This window comes from Clytia hemisphaerica, unplaced genomic scaffold (assembly GCF_902728285.1).
Source record: "Clytia hemisphaerica strain Z4C2 unplaced genomic scaffold, Clytia hemisphaerica genome assembly, whole genome shotgun sequence".
NCBI lineage: Eukaryota > Metazoa > Cnidaria > Hydrozoa > Leptothecata > Clytiidae > Clytia > Clytia hemisphaerica.
In genome coordinates, this window is record NW_027103674.1 from 831,347 (window position 1) to 850,469 (window position 19,123).

A 19,123-nucleotide genomic window follows, 5' to 3' on the forward strand; every position below is an offset into this window, starting at 1 on the left:
AGAGTTGTTCTTATCAATAACAAAACGTGTAAATAAATACAGGCTGTCTGTAAAAATGCATCGAGTTTGACTGTGCCTGTGAGTGGAAAGTTCTTGACCACGCTCAAATCTATAAGTTTAAGGTGATTAGGTTTACATGCTTCATTTATTCTACTCTCGTATTCAAATGCACGCTCGTCATTAGTTGAACAAAAGTTTTAAAAGGAATCACCCTCTGGTTTAAGGGCTCTGACCATAGTCAGAAAATCGGTTATGTGATTTGAAGATAAAACTTTTGTTTCAGGCTCCCTGACACTTTTAACAAAAAAATACTTTTACAAATAGTTTGTTAGATTATTCTATCAAGTGTAATTAAGAATTTAATTACAAAAATGACGTTATGAACTTTAAAAAGATGTTAATAAAATGTCATAATACCCTCTTTTACAAAAAATGCTAAGTTTTGAATATATTTGTATGAACAATTCGGAGGAAATATCGGGCAAAAACCACTATTTTCAAGATTTTCAGACGACGAAGCTTTTATAAAAACTTTCCGCAAATTTTTAGTTTGGTGAAAGATACACCATCTACCGCAAAAAAATTTTCAAAATGTTTTTTCTTCACCGAAATTAAGCTCTTCAAAGTTGAAATACTCTTCTTCGCAAAAGTCTTTATTTTCTTCATCATAAAGTTTTTCAAATAAAGATTTTTAAATTTTCAGAATCTTGAATAGCTGATCTAACAGAAAATGTAAAACATCTCATAGTTTTGTTGGTTATATCAGGTAGAAATTGATATTATATAAAAAACTCACTATGGTCAGAGCCCTCAAGAAAAAAAGTTTTGACAACTTCGTCTCAATTTTTGGATAGGCGAAATCAGAATTTGCAAGTAAGAAGCGTGCGTCTTTGACTTTGTTAGTGAGAAAAAGAAAATATTTTAACTACTCATAAGATTTGGTTCGTCTAGATGCTTTTTTTACGGAGATCCTGTATTTGTTTTAATAAACCTTTCGGAATCGTTAACTTTTTTACAAGACCGATAGTCTAATTATCTGCCTGACCGTTCAATATTTAGGAGTCGTCTTTGAAACCTTCCAACTTAATGTTAGATGGACAAAAAACACAGGAGAAAAAAGAAACAAGTGGCGAGGTAACACTTTTTAAAAGTACTTTGTACAATGAGCGATAACATGAAAGATAGCAGATCTTGTCCTAATTAAAACATATTTCATACCCCTGTCTCACAGCCCCGGTGGAACTTGCTTCTTCATTGGGACAAAAATCCCTATTGAAATCCCAACGGGGAGAGAAATTTTATTGTTCTAGGGTTATAAACCATATTCGCATTCTATAATAAAATCTGACCCCATCAGAAAGCCTAGGGAAAATCAATTATGACTTTCAAAGGAATCGTGACGGAATCAAAAGGAATCGTGCTATTATCATTTTATTCATTAAAGCCAATCTGACATTATGTTTTCTGAAATCTGAAAAAAAAACGATGAGCTTGCATAGAGTGCAGTTATTCCACAGTAACCAAAAGCATGCCGTCCTTGGAGCGTATCTGACAGCGTATCTGGGCAGCAATACAGACATCAATAAAAAGCAATCTTACAAGGTTTAAAACCATTAAAACATCCAAAGATTACACCGAAGTCCACCGGGGGCTATGTTTTGCCAAATTTTTCCAAATTTGCTTGGGTCTCAATGGGTCTGTGACACAGGGGTGTCATTTTGTACAGTAGGACTGAAGATAGCCTCGAATACTTTTTCAAAAAAAAATTTTATATAATAGAAAATCTTTTCTTTTAATAATCTATGTCTCCAAATAAAACTTCATTTTCAGTGCATTTTTCAATATTTAAAATTTCCAGTATTTTTTTGCAGGTGAAGTTTTCAGTAAATGAAAGAACAGTTGAGAACATCACTGAACTATTTGATACTGCTGACGAGGTATTTTTAATTTCTTATTTATGATATGCACCACTCCAATGACTTCACGAAATTATGCAACTTTTCTGTTTTTTTGTTCAACCAAATGCGTCACTTTTTCTATTGTTTAAGTTCTCAGATGACTCTCTAGTGGTGCATATCATGAATTCCTAAATTTACTCCTGCGTAGTACAGGGTGTCCCTAATAAAAGTATCGAGTTTGAACATGCGATTGAGTAAAAAAGTTTGTGTGTGTTATCGCTAAAATATAAGAACGTTCTCCATCACATAGGCCCATTACAAAAGGTAGTTACAACGTATAAATTAATCAATAGCCCTTTTTACTATTCCCCTGTTGCATAAATGTACGTCTTTAAAAATCAAAATTAATAAATTTCTACCGCTGCCTAGTTTTACTTTTTTATTGTTCCATACATTCCATTTTTATTATTTTCATAGTTTTACATACGATTCTATACAAACATGTTTTAATTGTTGCGTTTTTCTCATGATCGTAATTTCGTTGCATTTGTAAACAGGCAGAGTATGTTTTTATTGTTACGTAATGACAAAGAAGAGGGAGAGCTTAAAATACAATTTTGTGAATACACACTTAAAACTTTCTACTCAATCGCATGTTCAAACTCGATACTTTTATTAGGGACACCCTGTACATGATACCACTGTTTCAATGACTTGTTGAGATTTTTTTACTCAGCGGGGACAATCATTTTAAATATATTTCCAATGGGGATAAAAATCTACAGTGTGTCCATAATAAAGAGTATTTTTGTGTATATGATAAAAATATTTAAATTTAGTATGATGCAATCGATAACGTTCCAACCCATGATGTTGTCGAGTCCTCGGAATTAAAAGGTACAACGTAGCTTTAACATTGATTAAAAAGCAGCATTTTCATTTAAATTCCAGTGGGTCAAAGTGCTCAAAAAATCTCACCAAGATTCAAGCATTAAGGGAAATTATTTTTACGGACTCTTTAGACTTTTTCGATTTTTCACAGAAGTACTGAATTCTTCAAAATTAAATTCAAGGTTGAATGATATGCTTTCTCTTTCAGTAATGAAGGACTCCCCTGATGAAAATGCATTCGTGGTAAGACTTTCGTTTCTTTATAATTTTTCGATCGCCATTGTACTAGACGACCTGAAAAATACGCGAAAAAAGGAAGGTAAAGGAGTGGGGGTACGGAGATTTTTTTGTCGCCACCTAAAATTACATTTTGAAATTTTGTGGAAATTAAGTGGAAATTAATATTTTTAAAATTTAGATACAATTTTCATTTGCAATACTGCATTGTCTTGAATCTTCATTGAATTGTCTTGATGCTGCTCAGAGAATTTGAAAAACAGAAAAGATGCTTTTTATCCGCGGTGTGGTGACACAAGAGATGGTGTTAGGTTAGTGGGATGGAGTATGTTGTACCAAGCACCAACGTGAAAAAAATTCTATTGTCCCCATTCCTTATTACTGAAATTTGTACAGTGCCTTTTAATGCTAAGTTGAATTATATATGAACAGTGTAGATTTCCAACAGTTTCTTATTGAATTTGAATAATTAGAATATGGACGAGACTGGAGCAAAAAGTACAGAAAGTCACCAGGAATGTTGTAGTAAACAAGAACAAGATCAGCAAAGCTACGAGAAATGTAGGTTCAAGGTTTTTTCAAAGTTTTCCAAATACTTATAAACCCAAATATCAAATGGAAAAGAAAAGTCAGTCTCAGGCAAAGTTAACTTCTGTATTTTTGTAGATTGCAATTTTACGCTCTTTAAAAAGATAGCAGTTATAAAAAACTTTTAATAGAGTGAGAAGTCAAAAGACCATACACGCTTTTTTTATAAGAATGGTGTAAATCCATTTCATCATAACTTTTTTGGGAAAATTAACCTACAATTACAGCATTCTTAGGTTAGGATCCTAATTCAGGCTAGAATTGACATTAGTACTTACCTTTCAAGGATAAAATGGCATTTTTATTAAAGGAGTGACCCTTACTTGATGGGGGTAATTGGCAATTTATATTGAAAAATGCTTTAAAAATGGCATTCTTAGCTTGAGTAGCCAAATTCCATGATGGTGATATTCTTAGCATATTCTTAATTTTTTGGCCATTTTCATCATGGACATTCTTATAAAGTTTATTCTTATAAAAAAAAGCGTGTACAGTAATCATAAAAGATTATTTTCATTTTTCATATTCCTGTTTTAGTAACTAATGAAGCTGCTGAAAGAAAAGATGTTAAGGTAAAACATTTTGACCGCGTTCAGACCTAAAAACAAAGATTTTATAATTTTTTACTTCAAATAGTTGGATAAAAACAAGAATTGTTAGAGCCTTGAAAAACGACTGTCAATCATTCTCAAGAAAGCTGATTGGCGGATGGGGCCTGCCATTTACATGGTCGCATTTGAAAGATCATCGTCGATATACTTTAAAAACTTTCAATACTGACAAGAAAGGATTAAAATTGAATGATCGTTCTTATGACTTCTTGTTGAATAATATTTATTGTGGAAAAATGTTTTGTTTATATAAACGTGCACAGAATTTCCCTGAATCGGCGAAAACTCTTATGAAGAGTGCCCATCTTATGAAAAATGCCCCGTTTTAGCAGTTTATAAAAGGATTTGAATTTTACCGTGGAGGTAGAAAAAGAATATATATATTTTCATTTTTTCTACTCTTTTTAGGACGATCTATCTTTATTTGACCAATTGAAGAAATTTGCAAACGATGTGGTCAAGGTAAAGAAATGCGCTTTTGCGGCCAATTAGCTTTTCTACGTTCAATTTTTACTTTTCTAAATCTTAGAAACTCTCCTTTTGGAAAATTATACTTCAGGATCTTACAGTCATTGAGTGTAGAGGATTTCTCTAGCAAGGGTGTGGCAAAACGGAAAGTTATGAAAAATCTGCCACTAAAAAATTTGAACAATTATATTTTTCTTCTTTTACATAACACGTTAACATGATCAGAAGTTAAACAGCGTCCGTAATGCCCTCTACATTCAATCACACTCAGACCCTATAGAAAGTTATCAAAATTTTACTTCAACCGGAAGCTTCATCGTCAAATTTTAGTTGTAAGAAACGGATAATGACATTTTACGTTTATTTTTAGAACGCAACAAATGAAGAATACATCAAAGACCTTACCACAAAACTTGGCTGGGAAATTGAGGTAAAGGTTTTCCCTATTGCTATTTAATAATAACTAGCTGGCAAGCCAGCGTCGTATGCCGCTGGCGCGACATAGAGGCCCTGCGGGCCTCAATGTCGCTATTTTGACATCTTTACGTTCTTTTTATTGTCAAGAATTCATTAAGGTCGTTTCAAATGGTAATTTAGCTATTAAAAATAGTTTTTGTGACGTCACTTGGCCAAAATGCGCCCCAAAAGATCTTAATATTTAGCTTCACTTTCAGATGCTGTAATGTTTTCTATGGTTTTCATTGGAAATTGTCCGTTCCAATGAGGGGTTAGCCATCTCTAAACTCCAAACCAACCCCGAGATATAGATTTTAAAGTTTCGTCCATTTTGTGACGTCAATGGGCCAAAATGCCCTAAAAAGTGGTTAATTTTCGGCTTAAGTTTCGGAGTTTAAAACGGTTCTCATTGTATTCCTCTTAAAATTCCCGTTCCAATGAGGGGTCAACCACTTCTTAACTTCAAATCGAACTCCAGAATTAGACTTTTAAAATTTTGGTCATTTTGGTGACGTCACGTGGGCCAAAATGCCCATAAAAAGTGCTTAACTTTTGAAGGTTATAAAGTCCCTCATTGCATTCCTCTTAAAATTTCCATTCCAATGAGAGGTCAACCACCTCTCAAATCCAAACCAACCCAGAGATATAGACTTTAAAATTTGGTCCCTTTGATGTCACATGGGTTAAATCCCCCCCTCATTGCGTAATAAATAATTCGCGAAGTTTTGAAATTTTGCGATATTATGATAGGGAAAAAACCCAAAAACGTCAAAAATTCTCAAGGGAAGGGTTTAAATTTTGGGCCAAACATTGACATTATGACTTCATAAAAAAATCGCAAATTCTCCACTCTTTTCTTTTTGTTTTCCCAAGTATTTTAGCCTGTATTTGCCCCCAGGAGATCAAGTCTAGTGTTACAGACGGACAGATTTCAGAATTTGACTATTAATTATATAGATAAGAAGACATTCAATAAGAAAAATCACTGCTGTAGATATCGAAAACAACTTTAGTCTCTTTTTTTTTTGCACCTCCTTTATCTCCACGCAGAAAAGGTGCGCGAAAATAAAGGGCACCTGAAAAAGGCCTATTTTCGCGCACTCAGCTGTGCGAGATAGGAATCAACATTAAGATGTAGAAACGCAATTTTAGCACTGTTTTTTTTGCAAAGCGACCTTGATTCAAATTACAAGCTTCTGAATGGTATAATATTAGCTAGAATGTGAGTAAAGACTCCAATTTCTTCCCTCCCCCCCTTCTGTCTACATTTTCGTAAAAAACACTTTAATTCCTAAAAATTACGAGATGTGTGAACATTAAAGGATGAGCGAAAGCCTAATTTTGAAAGGTGCACGAAAATTAAAAGGCGCGCGAGTATTTAGTCGAGTTTGATGATATGCGACGAAGTTACCCCTGTTTCAGTGATCTGTCGAATATCATCAACTGAGACTGAACAATTGCGGTGTCCGATATCCGAAACTGTAATCTTGTCAATCTCAAGGCTTGAGAAATTTCAAATAACAATTTCAAGAGAATTGAGCGAAGGTAATAATTCCACAAATTTACAACATTGTAGGGTATTCCACGCGTGGGATCTGATGATGAAAAAAGAAGTATTTCCAACGTTTTGCAATTGTAAAACCTTTTGATTTTATTTCAGGCTGACCATTTGGCTCAAGTTGCACAATCATCAATATCAAAATCTCCTGTTCAGAAACCAATCAGTGTAAGTTTTATAGTTTAATTTCATGGAAATTTGAAGGGTTAATTTAGCTACAATCATCGTGACAATATTCGAGACAAAAGGGAATTTCCCCACGAAGTTTTAATGCCACAAACGTTTTGTAAGTGATCTACAATAGGCACACTGGAGAAGTGGGACGTTTAAGTGGGACGGTCAGATGGACGTTGGACGTTAAGGTAGGAGGCTAGTGGGACGCTCTTTTATAAGAATATCATCTTTTTGTTTTTATAATAATTTACCGAAAAATGCGAAATCAATTTCCTTTTGGCTAGTATTGTTTAATTTACAGAACAATTTTATATTTCCCATCGAACAAAGTGCGTCCACATTGTTTGGCGTGAAAGGGAAAACCCGTGAGATGAAACTTAGAAATTGGCGTCGGTAATAAGCCCTCCTCGCAGGTCGTGTAAATACATACACGTGGCCTAAAAACTTATTCCATTAAATTTATTTGGAAATATCTTGAAAACATGAAATTTCCATATACATTTGTAAATATGGAAGTATGACTTTTTTACATTTCTAAAGTTTTAGAAATATCATATTTCATGATACTTCCAAATCTTCATTGAAACATCATATTTCCAAAAGTTGGAAATATTCTTTCCCACATAGCGTCCCACCTTAACGTCCCACTTAGTGTCCCACCTTAACGTCACACTAGCGTCCCACTAGTATCCCACTTTGGGTCCCACCTTAACGTCCAACTAGCGTCCCATCTTAACATCCCACTAGCGTCCCACCTTAAAGTCTTTCTAATGTCCCACCAGTGTCCTACTTAGCGTCCCACCTTAACGTTAAACTACAGTTGGAAAGTAGAGTTTTAACTCTGAGTTTTAACATGAGACTTGAGACTTACGACCTCAGGATCTCAGGATTCAAAAGCTTAAAGTAAACGAGCGGGCTAATAGCTTGAGGTATTTTAAAGTAGTTAATAGAGAAAGATCTCTACTAGCCACTTCCGAAAATTGGCTCGGTGTTTTAACTTCTAAAGAATCAATTATATAGGGTAGAGGATGAATTGGATGAGAATGCATTAATTTTTATTTCTTTACCAGGAGCAAGACAATGACATCAGCATTGGAAAAAGAAAAAGAACTGTAAGTTCAACATATTCAATCTTTTTTAAAGTGCTCTCTAGTCAACTAAATAATTTATTAAATAATTTCAAAGCGTACCGAAAGAATTTCAAACTTTTTGTTTGAAAATCACATAATCTAACCTTTTCTGAGCTTTTCTAAGCAGAACATCTTATAAAACCATAGATAGTACATAAGAACTACGAATTTGTTAGAGGATGTCAACAGCCTAGGCCAAACCCTTTTGCGCTGCTAGCGAAGCGAAGAATCCAAAAAATCCTCGCTTAAATGATCACAAAATCAGCGCAAATTTAACTTTACAGTTTGTTTCTATATGTTTTGTGTTGAGAAGCCGAGTAATGACACCTAGGTTAAAATTATAACAAGAAGCCGTAGCGGCATAAAGGTCCATCTAACATGGCAATAACTGAATATTCACTTGTACCGAGTAGTACCGAGACTGATTTTCGTATTATGTTTTATTTTTCAAAAAATGCCAAATTTATACTCCGGAAGAGCAAAAATGAAACGCTAAAAAAATTACTAGAAAATTTGCCGAACAAAATATCAAAACAAAAAAAGAAGATGCACTAAAAGGTCAGCAATGCATGAATGGAAGTTAAATGTTGGATGATGGATGTAACCAGAAGAGATTATAGTAAGACAAATAAAAGCTACGCATATTATTTCAAAAAATAAATTCACTTATATTTTCTATACCAATATGAAAGAAAAAATATGTTAATGGAATCATGAATAATGTTCGTCCAATCTTGTTCAAATTTACACATGAGCTACATTAAAGTATCCGTTAACAAATTCCTGAATCAATTTATTTACATGGAAAAATTCTGTGTCGAGCATGAAAAATCAAGCTACTGACCGTTAAATGTGACAGATCCAGAAATGACCATTTCACGCGTAACATCATGAAAAATGTTTCAATCTTATTCAAATTTACACATGAGCTGTATTTTAGTGTCCATTAACAATTTTTTAAGAATCAGTTTACTTGGAAAAATTTGTCGAGCTCTAAAAATCAAGCCACCAGCTGTTAAGCATATTCGTCCTAGGGGCGGGACTGTGTCTGCTCCTTTTTCTGTTTTTCTTTTGGCATGAATTTTTCTGTAAATTCATATTTTTTTTTTAGCTTCAAAATAAAAAAAAATTTAACACCTTGAGAATGATGACATTTCTGACAGTAGTGTCACAAAAATTGCCACATTTCCAATACAAATTTATTTTTTATGTCAAATATATCGTTTAAACCGTAATTTATTGAATATTTAGGATGAAATAAGCATTTTAAGCTCAGGCAACTTTTTTCTAAAGCTTTTGTTAGCATATCATAGCTTTTTATAAGAACAAAGGAAATTTTTGATTTTTGCTCACTTCGAGCATGATGAGTGACGTCATCAAAAAGATTTTTCTCAAAAGTTACCTTACATGACAAGGATCTTGTGTACCAAATTTCATCTAAAAAGACCCACTAGATCAAAGGTTAAGGGGTGGTACACGCTTTTTTTATAAGAATAGTGTACTTTGGATGAGGGTCAAGTATTCTTAAGAAATTGCCAAAATTGAGGGTGAAATATTTTTAAGGTATTCTCACTTCTGTAGACTTGACTTTTTTACAAACATGAGAAATTATCAATTTGAGAGTCTTGGACTTTTGAATGGATATTTTGAGCTAAAATTACATTTTTGCCTGAAAGTTTAAAATTCAAGTCTAACAAATGAAGTAGTTTTCTCAATTAACCAAACACAAAATGACTGTATTCTTATCAAATTCTGTGAACTTACCTTCGAGGGTATTCTTAGGGTATACTTACAATTTTTCCAATTTTCACCCTGATATTCTTATAGAAGATATTCTTTTATAAAAAAAAGCGTGTACAGGAACATCCCCCCTAGTTCTGAACCGCTCCTAAAAGCCTAGGGTTGATAGGGTTAAATATGACAGGTCCAGAAATGACCATTTTCACACGTAGCATCATGAAAATTGTTTCTAATTTACACAAGAGCTGATGCATTTCAGTGCCCATTAACAATTTTCAGAATCAAACTGGATTCGTTAATTTATTGCGTGCATAGGCCCTGACAAAGCTAATTTTTTGTCGGCCAGTGGCTTTTTAAAGGCTTATCTCTTTTGCACGCGCTGGGCCGAAAATTTTTTACATTAATCTGTTCGTCTTTTCTATAGACTGAAGACGATGACAACAAATTTGATGACAATGAGAAACATGGGCAAATGGCTAAGAAGAAAAAAACTGTAAGTAATTTTCGAAAAATAGCTTTTCGTTCTTAAAAACAGGGAAATCCATAGAGAAAATTGAACTATGCTGAGTTTCCTGGACAAAAGGCATTTTGGAAATGGCAATTTTCGAGGGTAGGATTTCCTTTGACGAAATGTTAAACTACAGTCTTGGGTTTTCATGACTTTTGGATCAAAAAGGGCTTCAAATCCTGGGGTCGTCTCGAACTTTTCAAAACCAAAGTTTGGGAACTGGCCTGTAGTTGTGCCCTTCCCCTAAAGCAAATTACATGCCTTTCTCACAGACCCAGTAGGACCCCTGTACACTGAATAATAGGCCAAAAATCGTCCCGGTAGAAAGAAAAACTTCATTTTTAATTATTATAACTTCATTATTAAGTTAAAATCTTAAAAATTCTTAATTTCAGCGGAAGTGTCCAACAACTGAATGTCCGTTCTGTGGCAAGGAACAAACAAACTTAAAAAGTCATGCCATGAGAAAACATGGCTTAACAGAAGAGAACGCTCTGGCAATGAAAAGCCAATATAACCTCTACAATGAACGCATCATAAAGAGCGACGATGATCGTAAATCGAAGAGGCGAATTCACCAACGAAGAACCTGCCCTGTACTAGGTTGCTCGAAAACACCTAAAAGATTAAACAATCACTTGAGACAAACTCACAAAATAAAGAAGAAAGAACTATTTGACCGTCTCATGAAAAAGAGTGAACTTGTGGAAAATTTCGACAGTGAAGACAGTGAAGTTGAAAATGAGGATGAATCGGGGTCAGAGGAGGAGTCCGATTATGTGGCCTTCAAAAATATTATTGAGAAAGAGAGAGACTATCTCGCCACTATTGACTCGAACTCTGACTCCGACTCAGATTGTGACTGGTTACTTGAAACCACGAGAAGATGGAATGCTAAGAAAGGTAAAAATATTTAGTGAGTGTCGTGGAGCTTTATCAAGTTAGAAAGTACAAAAGGCAAAATAAGTGACAAATTCTTCTTGAATTCGATTGAAACCAATGTTCTTTGACTCCAATGAGTCTTTTTGGGTTTCAAATGTTGTTATCAATAGTTTTTATTTTGATTTCCTAATTGATTACAGATTTACATTTACTTCTGCGAAAAAGGCTAAAATTTGCAAAAATCGCGAAGGTTTCTACTCGCAAAAGTTTTTACGCCCGAAATAATTCAAACACAAAAAATAAAATATCTTCATTTTGAATAATTCTATCCTAAACGCCTTTCTCCACACCAGAAATCTAATGAGAGAGGGAAAACCCTCACGGGATTTCAAATATTCATCGAAATAGAGAGGTTTTCAATTTGTATTTAAGTAATAGTAGAGCGTTGTTTAAAAGGCTTTCTTAGACGAATTTGACAGCGACTTTCACTTTGGTTGAAAACGGGAACTTATCGAATAATAGAAATTCGAACTAGAGACGTCAGCTGTATAGTTTGTACCTTAAGGGAACTAATTTTCGTGGTCGAAAAAAAGATTGGATTTCGTGGTAATTCATTTTCGCGGTTTTCACTATATTGAATTTTTCGCGGGAACTAATTTTCGTGGTTTTGATTTTTTTTGGACCAATTTCTTTCATTTTCCTAGGGGTTTTCAGAAAAATCACATTTCACGGGAATTAATTTTCGCGGTTTAAAGTTCGCAAATATTTTCGCAGGTTCAAATTTTCGCGGTCTTGGCAAAAACCGCGAATAAAGCGAAAATTAGTTCCCGCCAAAATAAGGTCCCTTAAGGTAGGCAGTAATTGAACTTCTCTTCTCAAACAACTTTTTTGTTAACAATTTTTGCATTACACCAACGCGAAAAGAATTTCTCTTGTCCTTAAGCCATTACAACAAGAAAGTTGATATTACGGTTCGCAAACCATATTGCAGGATATTATTCACCAATATATTGTTTAGTCTAAGTAGCCCTTAAGCCCCTTGTCTAGAGCCCGAGACCAATGAAAAAAAATTATGTAGCCATCTTAAAAAAAACGAGCAGTTAATAACGTAAGGTCAATTCTTTTTGTTTTAGATAAACTCAAAGAAAAACGGAGCCGGGAAGAAAATAAAGAAAACAGATCACCTGATTATTCTGGTAAAAATATTTCTATCGTAATTTTTCCTTTACTGCTTAGACAAGGTTTTAACACTTTCTAATAAAATTCAGAGCTAAATTCTTGATTGTAAATCTCAAGGTGACCCAAAAGTGACCCCATTTTTCTTATCTACTGATCGAGAGGAATCTCCCTGTCTAGTTATTTTTGACATTTGAAAATCATTAAAAATCAGCTATCATAAGCGTTTTTTTGGTGATTCCTGACATGTTCCTGGACCTCTGTACAAAATTTCATCTCTACACGATTTTTGTCCGGGTAGTTATGCAATTCTACCTGACTAATTCTTTGACGCACGATTTGCAAAAGATTAACTGTGGAAATGTTCAAAAAGCACATTATTCCGGACATAGTTTAGCTATCAAATCCTTGCACTTTATTTTGAGGCACCCGCTACTTGAAAATCAAAGTCAGTAAAAAACCTGGTCTTCAAGCAGATTCTGATTACTGCGCAAGATCCGTAAGAGAATCTGCCAAGTTTTACGGCTCGCTGACTGAGGGGGTGGTTACACGTCCCCGAAGTGAAACTCACTCCGGAGTGAAATTCCACTCCGGTGTGAAAAATTTTCATGTTATACACACGTTTCACTTCACTTCACTTCGGTCATTTTTCACTTCGCCCTCGCTTCAGGTCAAAATCCAATTAAGCAGTTTGATGCAAACAGTTGCTGGAGATCCTCCCCATAGTGTTTTGAGAGTTTTTCAGTTGTCAAGCTCTCTTCCTTTTGTAGAATCATACATCAAGTTGCAAAATAAGCTTTCATTTCGGTCTCTACTCAAATATTTTGAGATACACAGAGTTTTCACACCGGAGTGAAATTTCATGCCTGTCTTTTTGACCGACGTGAAATCACTCCGGAGTGAAGTTTCACTTCACTTCACCCGTGTATACAACATGTGAGGTTTGTTAATAGACCGAAGTGTTTTCACTTCACTTCACTTCGGCTACCCGAAGTGAAACAGTACGTGTAACCACCCCCTGAAGTGAACAAAATGGCGCAAAAGCATTACGTCATATCGAGCAAAATGTAAACATTAGGTCCCAGTCCTTTTTGTTTTTGGGCAAAATAGAGCGTATTAGAATCGGCTGGAAAAGCTTGTCAGATAAACACATTCGCTGCATCCCTTCAAAGTGGTGCTGGCAGAACGGTTGATTGGTTTTGAGATATAAAAAGCCACGCTAACTCCTCTTCTACATTCATTCATGTAAACAGACTTATGTTGTGTTGTTTTCCTTGATAGAATCGTGTTCATCAACTAATGACAGAGCTTTACTCAAGAAAGATATGCTACCGGAAAAAGGTATGCTTTCATTTACACGAGGAATTAGCTTATAGCCCTTCTCCCCTCCCCTTGAGAGTAAATCTATAAAAACTATTGATAATACCTATTTTATGATTATATTATTCGCAAGCCTGTACTTTCGGGTGTCTTAAAAAAGGGGGCTTAGAATTAACGGGAGCGCTGGAAAAACTTTTGAATTATAATAAACCTTGGGACCTGATTGCCGGGGGAAAATTGTACTTCTGAAAGCGTAAATATGAAAGGGTAAATATACGCTAAAATCAGGCTTTTTGGTGCAAAACAAGGAACCTTCCTTTTCACAGCTGGAAATATTTTCAGAATTAACAAACGGGGGTGCGTTTATTAGGCACTTGAGAGTATAGGTTGTGTCTAAAACAGTTTTTAATAATGATTAAAGAAATTGAGATAAACTTCATCACATTCAACTTTCATATGAAGAAAATATCAAAAAATTGTCTTCATAAATTGGGCTCTTCCAGAAAGTTTTTGTTCATGGGGGTGGGGAATATATTGGATTATTTTGTCCGGGGGTAGTGAAAAATCTGAAAAACTAACATTTCTTTTTGGGCAAATTTCCTCTGTTTGAATGTCCGGGGGAGGGGGGTTAACTGATGCTTGCCCGGGGGTAAAATCTCTTGTCGAGGGGGGGTCATAATTCACTATGTCTGGGGGTAAATTTCAATTTATGTTCAATTGCTTTCTGGTAGAGCCAATTGTTTCAGAATTTATTCTATCAAGAACAATTAGGAATTTAATTACCAAAGTGACGTTATGAACCTTAAAAAGACGTTAATAAAATGTTACGCTACCCTCTTTTACAAAAAGTGCCATGTTTTAAAGGGTAGTTAACTTTTTTGTTTCAAAATTTCTTAACGCTGTCCGTAAATTATTACAATGAAAAAAATGTAGCCGCCTTCAAAAAAGAAAATAGCAGTTAATAACGTAAGGTTAATTCTTTTTGTTTTAGATAAACTCGAAGAGAAACGGAGCCGGGAAGAAAATAAAGAAAACAAATCACCTGAATATTCTGGTAAAAATATTTCTATCGTAATTTTTCCTTTACTGCTTAGACAAGGTTTTAACACTTTCTAACAAAAAATTCAGAGCTGAATTCTTGATTGTAAATCTCAAGGTATTTAGTTTTACCCGCATGATCCTACTCAATAATGTTGTGTTTTTTGTTTTTTAGAATCGTCTTCGTCAAGTGACGAGGAAAATCACCATACAAAGAAAACTCTTTCAAACACAGGTATAGATTTACTCACTTTTTTTTATCACGGCCGAACGGATTTCTTGGCTTTTTTCCAAGTTGAATCGAAATGTAACTGCTTTTGCAAGTTTATTTGTTAAACTGTGGAATTTTAGGCATGATTTGGTCAGGTAGAAATAGGTCATAAACCGCCAAAACTGGGACAAAAATGGTGCAGAGATGAAATTTTGCACAGAGGTCCAGGAAGATGCCAGGAATCACCAAAAAAAAGCGTCACCCCCAGGAAGATGGGAACACCCTCAAATCCGCAATGGCGGACATAGTACTTTTTACTACAATTAATCAAGGGCTTTCAGAAAAGTACATGGTTTAGTATGTTTAAACCAGCCGTGGCGAGATATAACGATTTTAAAATTGAAAAAAAGTGCTGACTCAGCAAAAAAGCGTTATAAACGATATGATCTGAGCCTGTATCTCGCTAACGGCCGATCCAAACATATTAAAGCATATATTTCGACGTTTCGATTTTTTGCTCTCAGTAAAAACGCTGACATCATCAGAATCGCCATTTTTTAGACTTTAGAGGTCATATCTCAGGACTACGTGCTCTGTTTAGGGGTAATTTTGAATGTCCAGGGGGAGGGGGGTTAACTGGTGCTTGTCCGGGGTAAGATCTCTTGTCGGGGGGTCATATTTCACTATGTGTGGGGTTAATTTCCAAAAATTGTTATATCATCCACCCCCTATGTTCAATTTCTTTCTGGAAGAGCCAATCGTTTCAGAATTTATTCTATCAAGAATAATTAGGAATTAAATTACCAAAAATGACGTTAAGAACCTTAAAAAGACGCTAATAAAATGTTATGTTACCCTCTTTACAAAAATTGCTTAGTTTTAATCGGTAATTAACTTTTTTGTTTCAAAATTTTTATTATTTCTTCACCGAAAATAAGCTCTTCTTCTCTTTCTTCTTCTTCTCTTCAATAAGTTGAAATACTCTTCTTCGCGAAACTCTTCGTTTTCTTCTTCTTTGATTTTTTTATTGAAATTATTAATTTTACAGAATCTAGAATAGTTTGTCTAATAGAAAATGTATAATAATGTCATGGTTTTGCTGCGTAGATCAGTCAGAAAAACACATTTTATACACGACAGTTATGAAAATTCACTATTTCGAAGAATGGGAAAGTAATAAAGTGCATTTAACTGAATTAGCCATTAAAATGGCTTTAAAATGTGTCAAAAATTAATATCACGTCATGCATTATACTTACTTCTTCACAAACACTTACCAGCAATATGGAAATTTTATCAAAAGAACCCATTTTTAGAACAAAATTTGAGACTGAGTTGATTGCTAAAAAAACTTTTGGTTACAGAAAAATTGTTTTCATACTTAGTCCAAAAGAATTATGGCTATCTCTTTCGATTGTTTTCACCCAATGAAGACCCGTGACGTCAGTGTAAGTTTCGGTGTATAACATGGATGTACCAGTAAATCCTATTTATTTCTTTTCTTTGATTCAGCTCACGATTATGAATCAGACCAAGATCTATTCGATCCTTATGACGAGAAGGATAACCAAGTTAAAAATGGTAAACAATTTCCTCTGTTTTAATTGACGGCTTAGTAATCTGAAAAACTTTTAAATAACTAGAGGAGTGTAAAAAGATGAAATACAGCTTCTTAAAAACAAGAGAAATACGGCTCATCATATACCAGGTTTCTTGCTCTTAAGGGAGTTTTTTTCCAGCTACACATTTTTTTCTTTTATTACCAACCATGTAGCTTAAGCTCCAGCCCTAAAATTAGGCAAAAAATTTTCACCATCACAATTTATTTTGCATATTTCTGAAAGGGGGAGAGTAGTAAGCCCTGAGAAAGTTCACCAGGCACCAACTGTCAGTGAATTTCACTCACCACCCTCTATTTTGATTCGCTGGTCACTCTGAAAATAATCTAACCCTGATAAAAAATTTGTTTTTATGCAGTGCCAAATATTGACGATGATGATGAATTAAGCGACATATATGAAGAAGATCCTGCCATATCCAAAACTGGTGAGAAATCTCTAATAATGTAAAAGATCGGAAATTGAAATAACTGAAGTAATAAACTTCTTTGGAAAATCCCCATGGATGTTTGCTTGCCTTAAAAGTTAAAATCTTCTTGTTTGAAACTTCTTCGTGAAAGTTGTAATTTCTTTGATTTAGATAACACTGAATGTGAAGATGAAGATGATGAAGACGACGATGCTGAACCAATTTTATTTGTACCGTGGAAAACTTCAGTTTTCGATGATTTTAAATCATGGATACAGTCTCCAGATGGAGGCTTGAAAAAACAACGCCAGGCTGAGCAGCACAAAAACCAGGTTATGGTTATCCTGAGAGATGCCAGTGAACACACTTTTGAAATCAAAAAACTGTTTGACCGGAAAGCGATTCGGGACAATTGGCTTGTTGTTTTCGAACATAAACGTGCACCGGGTACGACGAAATCTTACCTTTACTCACTTCGATTTTTTTACAAATTTATTCAAACAGACCATCCGCCTGGCTTGAAGGAATTCGAAGATAAGTGCCAGGAAATGAAAAACATTATGGACGGTTGGATAACCGTATATCGCAAGCATCAAAAGGAACGTCAGTGGGTAAATGAAGTAAAACAACTGCAAGAGATGATCACCGCTGACGATATTAACAAGTTCGACGAGTCTTCACAAGTGAAGGCTAGTCGAAAAGTTCTCGCATCGAAGCATGTTCAGGCACACATCTCAATGACAAACTTTGTATCGGGAAGAGATTATTTGTTAACATCATTGTGTCTGGACAATGCCTCAAGAAGTGGTGCCTTGGCCAACATGACATTGGAAGAATTCAAAAAGGGTAGTGTTGTAGAAGGTAGTTACAACATAAGTGTTATTGATCACAAAACCCTTGATACTTCTGGTCCATGTGTCATTGCCTTGGAAGATGATCTCTATAAAGCTCTAAAGATCTACATAAAGTACGTATATTATGTATTGTTACTTCATACAGTTAACCTTTGAGCATCTTGCCCCCCCCCCCAAAAAAAGAAGACTTTTAAAATCTTTATCCAATAGACTTGAAATTTTGAAAGTGTGCACCAAGTTATGAATTGTCATCTTTGGTGAAAATTTTGGCATCATTAATGACGTCATTATCACGTGATGATGTCATGTACTTTGAAAATGCCGACAATAGGATAACTTATTTTCAATTTAACTTTTTTTGTTCAAATTTTTTGAGACAACTCCACATGTCATGTATTTTTTGGGCTGAGGGTAAATTATTTGCCATCTGTTGGTATTGTATATTTTACATTGTTGACCGGTTACTTTTTCGAAGCGGGCTACACGGCTTTTTGCGCAATGCAATTGATTCTTTTTGCATGACGACAGGCCTACACTGTCCAGAGTTGCCAGTTGTTAGGAGAATTCATTGTGACGTCACTTTTTTCAAAGGAAAATGAGCACTGCGCTGTCTAATTTTTGGACCTACCTTGGAGGTCCTATAAATTAACCGATGTCCGTCCGTCCGTCCGTCTGTTCGTTCGTTCGTTCGTTCGTCCGTCCGTCTGTTACCAGCTTTTCTCGAGATTGGCTCATTAGTTTTTTCTGATTTTTGGCACAATGATGCAAAATGGTAATGCCCAAAATGTGACGGAGCCCGATTTTCGAAAAAAAATCATTTCCGGCCGAAAATGCCGGAAATATGCCGGAAAAACCGGTTTTTTGGCATTTTCTCGAGATTTCATCATTAGTTTTTTCAGATTTTTTGCGCAAAGATGCGTATTAGCAATGCCCAAAACATGGCAGAGTCCGATTTTTGAGAAAAATTCTTTTCCGTCCGAAAATGCCGGAAATATGCCGGAAATCGCCGTTTTTGCAGATTTTCATCGGACTTTTTCCTTATAATTGGTTGTTTTTTCACACAAAAACATTGTTAATAGCAATGTCCACGATCAAGCATGGTTCAATTGTCAATAAAACTGATTTTTGAAGCCGGAACTTTCTAAAAATCGCCGGAACAGCCGATTTACGCCGGAAAAACGGTATTTCTTGAATTTCTCGAGCTGTACTTTATATTTTTTTATGAAATTTTGCACACTGATGTAAAATGACAATACCTAAAAAGTGACGGAGCCCGATTTTCGGAAAACATTTTTTTCCGGCCGAAAATGCCGGAAATATGCCGGAAAAACTGTTTTTTTGGCATTTTCTCGAGA

General features: G+C 34.9%; 1 protein-coding gene and 1 long non-coding RNA gene across 2 annotated transcripts in view; one reads left to right on the forward strand and one right to left on the reverse strand.

Moving 5' to 3' along the window:
- The window catches only part of LOC136803425 (uncharacterized), a 48,889-nt gene that overhangs the window by 18,640 nt on the left and 11,126 nt on the right, over window positions 1-19,123 (reverse strand). The gene's annotated exons all lie outside the window — the stretch shown is intronic.
- LOC136803423 (myb-like protein X) overlaps window positions 1-19,123 on the forward strand; it is a 29,308-nt gene that overhangs the window by 6,756 nt on the left and 3,429 nt on the right. The window contains exons 7-25 of the mRNA XM_067060143.1: window positions 1,060-1,134; window positions 1,872-1,937; window positions 2,738-2,795; window positions 2,998-3,032; window positions 3,500-3,587; window positions 4,152-4,186; window positions 4,634-4,687; window positions 5,064-5,123; window positions 6,810-6,875; window positions 7,952-7,993; window positions 10,176-10,244; window positions 10,655-11,162; window positions 12,275-12,337; window positions 13,599-13,658; window positions 14,629-14,691; window positions 14,851-14,910; window positions 16,399-16,467; window positions 16,864-16,932; window positions 17,086-17,881. Of these exons, the coding sequence (XP_066916244.1) occupies window positions 1,060-1,134; window positions 1,872-1,937; window positions 2,738-2,795; window positions 2,998-3,032; window positions 3,500-3,587; window positions 4,152-4,186; window positions 4,634-4,687; window positions 5,064-5,123; window positions 6,810-6,875; window positions 7,952-7,993; window positions 10,176-10,244; window positions 10,655-11,162; window positions 12,275-12,337; window positions 13,599-13,658; window positions 14,629-14,691; window positions 14,851-14,910; window positions 16,399-16,467; window positions 16,864-16,932; window positions 17,086-17,881 (2,336 nt within the window). The remainder of the gene's footprint in view (window positions 1-1,059; window positions 1,135-1,871; window positions 1,938-2,737; window positions 2,796-2,997; window positions 3,033-3,499; window positions 3,588-4,151; window positions 4,187-4,633; window positions 4,688-5,063; window positions 5,124-6,809; window positions 6,876-7,951; window positions 7,994-10,175; window positions 10,245-10,654; window positions 11,163-12,274; window positions 12,338-13,598; window positions 13,659-14,628; window positions 14,692-14,850; window positions 14,911-16,398; window positions 16,468-16,863; window positions 16,933-17,085; window positions 17,882-19,123) is intronic.